At 29.5% G+C, this 8,119-nt stretch overlaps 1 protein-coding gene across 3 annotated transcripts in view; it reads left to right on the forward strand.

Annotated features, from left to right (window-relative positions):
• The window catches only part of LOC143249013 (uncharacterized), an 84,033-nt gene that overhangs the window by 16,064 nt on the left and 59,850 nt on the right, over positions 1–8,119 (forward strand). For 2 of the 3 annotated variants that reach the window (XM_076498208.1, XM_076498207.1), the window contains one exon: positions 1,197–3,113. In XM_076498208.1, the coding sequence (XP_076354323.1) occupies positions 1,197–1,326 (130 nt within the window). In that variant the 3' untranslated portion in view covers positions 1,327–3,113. Of the gene's footprint in view, positions 1–1,196; positions 7,537–8,119 lie in introns of those variants that run through there. The other variant, XM_076498209.1, reaches the window with a different exon arrangement.

Raw genomic sequence — 8,119 nt, forward strand, 5'->3', positions numbered from 1 at the left:
TGCCCCAGAAAATCTAAAGTATTATTCATTATTCAGGAGACATGAATGAAGTGTGTAATATGATCAAAGAAATTATATTTAGTTGTCTTATTCTTGTAAATTAATAATTTAAACCCCTATGGTCAGTCTTTTATTTTTGTTATTTTGTGAAATTAAATTGCTGTATATGTGCATCAGATTTCACTTTGTTAGTATTTTTAAGATGCAATAAATTAATATGTAGAAAAGTTGGGAAAAGTTAAGTGACTACTCTGTATTATGCAGTTTTGTTTATTTGTGAAAATAAATTAATTCTTGTTACATATCCTCAAATTCCTTGTGTAGTACTAGAATATTGTAGATACATGTGTACTAAAAATAATTGTTTATTAAAATATAGCATGTTGAAGGTTAATTTGCATTATTTGAGAAGCAAAGACAAAATTGTGCTCGTTTTTGATGATATTTATCATTGGAGCATTCTGTATCTGAGTATGATCTCATATTTTTATTTTTCTATCCTGTTGTTTCCTAGTGGGAGGATAAATTTTCCTTTGGACCTTCTACAATGCCATCATCCTTGTGAACCTTTCCAACAACTTTATTCAAGCATTAAACAGAAATTCACAAAAGTTTATCAGACTTTCTTCCATCTTATTCCCTCACTTCCAGACTTTTTTTTTTTTTTCAGAACAGCAGGTGCACCAGGTGACATTACAGTTTTATTGAGCTGAGATAATAAGAAAATATATAATTTGAGTGAGATTAGGTTAACCTCATGAGGCTACATTTCTGTAATTTGTAGATTCAAGGTATTTATTACTCTTTGTTTGAAAAATATTTTTTTTGCTAGAAACTGTGAGTTTCATTGCCTGTAATTATAATTATCATTTTCTTTTTACAAATTGTTCCATAAAACAAAAGTTTAGAAGTATGAGTAAAAAGTTTGCGAGACAATGACAAGCTACTTTTTGGTAGTCATGAATCTAAGGTTGTGAATATTCAGTATAGCTTTGCTCCAAAATAAGCAGAGGCATTTCATAAATTAGGGAATTTTTCTTGATTTGACAGTTAATTTAAATTTATTAAAGCTAGCTTTTGTTGTTTCAATTTCAGTGTTTGCTTGTAATTTATTGGTTTTGAATATTATTATGTGCAATGTAAAATGAAATGTATAATTTTTATTTTCCATCAATTTTCTTTGAAATTTATTCAAGGTGGAATATAATGATGTGGCTGGATAAACAATCAGATGATAATGAAAATGCAGAGAAGAGTGAAAGAGACAAATTCTCAGATGGAACTTGTGCCTCATCAAAAACTGAATGGCATGATTTATTTTTGTAGTTCACTATGAATGTTTTAAAGCATAAGTATGAAATATAATTGTATGTAACTTATATACCACTAAGTAGTCTAAAAATGACTTTCAATAGCCTAAAAACATATACTGTTAGTATCTTTTGAACTTCAATACATTTCAAAGTATGAAAAAAAACAACTCATTTTGCTTGTAAGAGCTAATTCAGTTTTATATTATTCCATGTCACATATTTGAGAAACTTTCTCAACAACGTCTAGTTGAATTTGATCTATACTTGCTCTGATAAAGGTAAAGATTGAACTTATCATGCATGAAAAATTTATTTTAAAACCTTCTTAAGTAAAATGGACATTTCTGAATAGCAAGAAACATGACATTGTTTTTATGAAAGGTTGTACAAACAAACTTGCTGTTCAGTTTTTGCTGTTGTATATATGGAAATAACTGCATTACATATACATGTTCTAGAATAAAAATTGTTCCTGTATTTAGTGATGAAAGTAGTGAAGTTATTTGGAGTTTTTAAAGTTATGTATTACATGTTTGTTTTATTTTTTCACTACTAAGTTAGCTACTCTTTATATTAATGTAGAATGCTTTATTTACTTTTGAACTTGTATTTCATTCATGACATATTATGGATTTGCTTTTCTCAAACATAAAATTTAGCCCAATAGTACCCCACTTGCAATCTGTCACTGAATATGCTTGATCTTTGAGACATGAGGTATTTTAATGTGATGGTCATTCCCATTAATCATTGGTAAAATAGTAGCCCAAAAGTTTCTGATCAGTGTTTTAGAGACCTTTAAAACAACATTCTTAATATTATAGGATTTGACTGTGGTCTTTTGTCTTACCATGTTCTATATATATCCTTTTATTATTTGTTTAGTAAGTATGTGTTGTATAATCATTACCTAAGTTGGATACAGATAATTGTAAAACTTTTTACAATAGATAATGATTTATCATTATAACATTTTTTGAAGATATAAATCTTTAATTTCCTTTTAAATAAATAAGCTGTAGCATTTAAGTTAACAATACTTAATTTATATTTAGTCACATAATAGTACTAGAGAACATTTATTATGTTGAGAAGAGGTTAAAAAGGATTGAAATAAATTATTTAATAACCTGTTTTTTCAATGTTAATAATATAACAAACATAATAACAAAAGTATTATGTCCAGAGAACTCTAAAGGTACATGGAAATAGTATGTGCATAGTTTTATTTTGAAATTGATATTTGTTAAGACAGGCACTTAATTGTTTTTCTTCTGTTATTATATTATGGATGTAAAATGTTTATTTCTGTTCCTTATGTTATATTCTAATTATTATTTTCCGATTCTCCAACTTTCCAAATCTGAAATTTAAATTTGTGTTGAATAGGGATCCGAGTTCTCTCAGTCTTCTATCTAAGACGCTGATATTGTTGTGTTCATTAAAGCACACAAATTATTTATTTACTTTTAAATGTTTCATGATAACAATCTTAGATTTAATTTTTTTAATTAGGTGAAACATATACTGTCATTTCTTGTAATTTTATATAATATTTCTAAAGTATTTTCTTTCTGTATGTAAACTGACAGTGTTCATTGTTTATGAAACTATGCAATCAGGTTTTTAAGTTTCTTTATAGTTGACTGTGTGGGAGATTGCAGTGTAATAGAGATATAAAATAGTGGTATATATAACTAACAAAAACACTTTTGTGTTGTTATAGATTGAATGAAACACTTTGTGAAGGACATTCAGGGTATGGACTTAGCAAGAGGAAAGACGAAAGCTCACTTTCAGGTTTGTGTTTTTTAGAGACCTTTAAGACAACATCCTTAATATTACAGGATTTGACTGTGGTAGTAATGGGTATTTTGTCTTACCATGTTCTATATATATCCTTTTATTATTTGTTTAGTAAATATGTAATGTATAATAATTACCTAAGTTAGATACAGATAATTGCAAAACTTTTTTGTAAGGATGATATTTCGTGGGTGTGTACATAAATCAAGCTTTCCAGTACACCCTTTTTTTACAATTTAGTATAGTAATTTAAACCTCTTGTGACATCTGAATTGCTCACCAGTGTGGCTGAATCTGCTATAATATCCAGGCTTATGGAGAGTAAATTCTGTACCTTCTTCCTCCTTACAAAATTCAACACAACACATGACAGTGAATTCATTATCTGGTTCTTAATTTTATAAAGGTGTCTTCTCCATGGATATCTTGCATTCTGTTTACTGATATTGTTAAACAAGGCTTGTTTAAGCTTGTAAGTCACTATAAGGTGTTTAGGTTAATATGAATAAGTCTACTATTTTATGGAAGAGGGACAGTTCAGCCAACCTTCTAAACTCTGTATCTCCATAGCTGCTTACTATTAATAGACAAGTTCTTTTGGCAGTGAATTTTATTTTTGATGTTAATAAATCAAGATTTTGGGCTGTACCCTGTATACTGGAAATTGTGACATCCTTTTCTAGCCTACCTAATTACCACCCAAATTCAATTTAATTACATTGCAGAAGAGGGCCATCTCTTGAATTAAGTGTTATACATTTCTTTATTGGTATATTGAATTTTTTTTTTTAGTTTAGTGTTGATGGTCATTTTTACCCTTTAATAAAAATATATTCAAAAAAGATCTGTTTTATCTTTCAACTGATTTATGCTAAAATATTTAGATTAATATTACAAAACACAGATTTTTTATGCATTTTTATTAAATAGAAACTGGTTTTAAGAAAATCTTCATTAAAAAGAGAAAAAGTGTGAAATTTCTCTAATCCAAGAAGGTTTGTAATAATAATAAGCTTTGAATGCATTGTATCTTGAAGGTATCTTTAATATTATTGTAAGAGAGTAACATCTTCATGAAGGGTAGTTGTTTAGGACGGAATAATCACTGTTACTTGTGAGACTATGCATATTTATTTTACAGACCAAGAATTAATATACTAACTTCAGTATATTAAGAGACAGTTGTCCTCAGACTTTTTTTTATTATTATTATTATTCTCTACATACCCAAAGTAAATATCAGTGAAAGCACTACTCTTATGTGAGATCAGTGGTTAACTTAATTTGAATGATTATTCATATCTGGATTATTTCATTTGGTTCATATATTGGCTAAACTTCTCTGTTAAGAGAAACAGTTGCACATCAAATTCCTTCTATAAAATGCTTAACAGTTTAGTTTTTGAATGGTAATTGTCATTGTATCTATGATAGTGCTAAACTTAATTACACAGGATGAGAAGGCTGATCGTGGAGATCACATAACTTTACAAACTTTCTTGTTGGGGCAAAAGGACCTGTAATTATTCCAGTATGTTTAGTTATGTTTCTTACTTTGATAAACAGTTGTTGTTCAAAAATGTGGTTGTATTAATATTTGGATTGTAATTCTTTATAAGTAGTATATTATTTGTTTTTGAATTTCACACAAAGCTACATGAGAGCTTCCCTAATTTAGAGGGAGGGCAGCTAGTCATCACCACCCACTGCCAATGTTTGGGCTACTCTTTTACCAACAAATAGTGGGATTGACTTTTACATTATAACATCCCCATGGCTGAAAGGGCAAGCATATTTGAATCCATGACTCTCAGATTACGAGTCAAACACCTTAACCCACCAGGCCAGGCCAGGCCGGGCCCCGTGTAGTATATTATTTTGTTAACAATGCTGGTTTTATTGCAGTGATTGTTTTTGTTCTTCCCTAACCACAGCTTTAACATTGTGAATAAGGGAGATGGTACAGAGTGGTCTGGGGTGTGGTATTGGGACTCTGTTCCTTTCCTAAGTGCTGTGCTGTTCAAATTGTTCTGCTTCTGTTAAGAATATTTAAGATATTTCTCTTTGAAATGTTCGTTGTTTTGACTTTACAGTGTTTAATGATCTTGTTGTTATATAAGTATTTTACCTTGCAAATGACTGATAATATAATCTCAAGTGTGGGCCTACCAGTGACAAATTTCACTGTTGAATTGTTTGAAATATTCTATGTGTAAACTGGTAGACAACTGCCAGGGAAGTAAAATCAACAGAATAAAATAGCTCATGCTCATTTGATACACTTCACTGTGTCTTGCTGATCTAGATATTTTCATTGGCACGGGTACTGGAAGGTAATCTGTCGTCTGGCCTTGATGTTTCTCTTAGAGAGCAAAGGTTTCCTCCTTGCACACCTCCTATGTAAGTTAAACTTGTGCAGTCTCTTTCTGATTGTAGAGGCATGCACTTTCACATCAACAGTAGCCAGAACCTGCTGTAAATCCCGTGAAGACATTTTAAAGTGTATGGAGACCTCCTATAGCATCTTGCGGTTTGCTCTCGGGATGAACTTGCTTAGACGACCAGACCTGGGCATGTTGGCAGTTGTTTTGAAAGTCCTCCAGTTGTTGACTATTTTCCAGACAGTGGAATGGCTGATTTCAAAATCTTTTGGGATCTTTTTAAATCCCTTACCAGACTCATAAGCTGCTACAATTTTCTTTCTCAATCTCACTCCAACAGTCAGGCATGTAAATCATGCAATTTAAATCATCTCATTCTTATATTGTCTATATGTGTAAGTTATGGTCATTGTGATTTGGCTTTGATTATATCCTAATTCAAATTCTAGGTTGAATACATGATATGGATTGGATATGTAAAACAAACAAAGAAAGAAAAAAAAAATTAGTGTATGTGTGTGATACTTTGATGTGATCAGTGAATTGGATCCACTGATAACAGCAAATTTGTCCAGGAAGTGTGGGGTACTGTATTTAACAAGTTTTTTAGTGTATATAAAATAAGGGGCAAGTGTGTACAATTAACAAAATCTTTATTAAAATAAAACAGAAATAAACAGTTGATGTTTATGCTAAACTGTGCTTAGTTTTACAAATTTTAAAAATTTGAAAGGTTTTTTTTAAGGTTTACATTTTTTAGTGACTGGTAGTATAAGGTTGGAGCAGCTGATACTTTGTGCTAAATATTGACTGTTTTAAAATAAGGCTTTTTGTAAAATTTGAAATCATCTTATTGTCAGTTAAACATATCTTGATATTGATAGATGGATGGTGTATGTATGTTTCCTCTTATGCTCTGTTAACTTCTTATTTTGATATCCAATATTTGAATTTTATTTTGGTGAAATGCAATCTAGTACCATTATTTAGACACTTCTCTTTTGCAGTAAATTAATATTGGATTGGTAACTCTGTCTCTTTCTTCACTCATTCCTCAGTACAAGATGAAAAAAGCTAGCAAACGTTGTTATTTCTACCATGAAACTTGAACTGTATCAGACACTATGTAAACCTGGGAATATGTTCTAGATTAGTTGTTTCAGTAACTTGTTTATACATGTTTTGAATATAGTTTACTGACCAAGTTTACTTTTAAAGTATTCCATACTTAGTGATCTTGAGATAATATCTGGGTATTTATAATTTGAAAAGACTTCAACATAGTAACTTAAGTTTCAAAACATTTAAATAAATTATTTCATGTAATCCAAGCAATCCTTAGTTCAAATGATACTTATAGGGTAGCAATTAATGTATTCCCAAATAACCAACCTGTTTACAAATTGTTCATTATTGTGATCACATTGCACCATAGGTTTTGCAGATCCTAATATTAAACAGTGGGATTAATGATAATGGTGTTTTTAATTGCATATATTTTTTGTTACTTGTATCTTGTATTAGGAACATTGTTGTGATTCCACAAGAATTAGATGCATAACTAGTCGAGAAAAAATCATTTGAAAAGTTAATGGGGTTCTGGACCCTACTGTTAATTTTAAGGGAAAAAAGTTGTTTTGACTATAACCATAAGTTTCAAGAAAAGTATTTATTTTTAGTTTTTTTTCTCAAAAAGTACCTTTGTAGTTATGTGAAAATATACTTTGGATAGATATTTTACAAGATAATGTGTGTAATTATGTAATAGCAATGTTTTAAGAAGTTGAGTACTAATTTCAAAATTTATTAAGAATTTCTATGGATGTATGCAAGAGATGGATAATCATTTATTAATTATGAATTTACATTTTTCATTGAGGAAAAAAGTTAGAAGTTTGTGATAACTTTTATTGAGCAAAATTCTAATCATTGTATGAATAATATTTCTTGTACAATAAATACTTTAGATTCTCCCAGTTCTTTAGTTTCAAGTAATCCACAGAAAAAAACTTGCAGGTGACGAAGAAGAGTTTAATGTAAGAACTACACTTCGTTGTTTTTTAACTTTGTTGTCATTAAAAAAAATGAGCTAATTAATGAAATAGTAGATAGTCTCTTGTTTTAGTGGAATGAAAAATGCATGAAAATATATTTGGTTTATTATGAGCAGTCCTACTGTGTTGTATATATTTAAGGTTGAAATGTATATACATGTTCTTGGCTTGTAATGAGTATATTTAAAATACATATATGTTACTGAACATTTATGCCCAGTGTAAAAGAATGTGAGAGAAGTTATTTCAAACAATGGATAATTTTCACAGCTGCACTGTCTCCTATAAAATTTTTGTTGTAGTATGAGGTCCATATTTATTTTTTAACAGGTATATTATTGTTACTCTGATCTGCTTTGCTGTTTACTTATAATTATTTTTAATACTATTCATTTGGTTGGTGTCTTTATCCTAGGTATATGCTAGTATAATAATAATTCAACTATATCTTGTTATATGTATGCTACTGAAGACAGCATTACTTGTTTAATTCTAAACTAGTGTTTGTACAATATTCTCTTGATATAAGACTGGTAACAATTTAAATCATCTCATTCTTATATTG

This window comes from Tachypleus tridentatus, chromosome 4, assembly GCF_004210375.1.
Source record: "Tachypleus tridentatus isolate NWPU-2018 chromosome 4, ASM421037v1, whole genome shotgun sequence".
NCBI classification, from domain to species: Eukaryota; Metazoa; Arthropoda; class Merostomata; order Xiphosura; family Limulidae; genus Tachypleus; species Tachypleus tridentatus.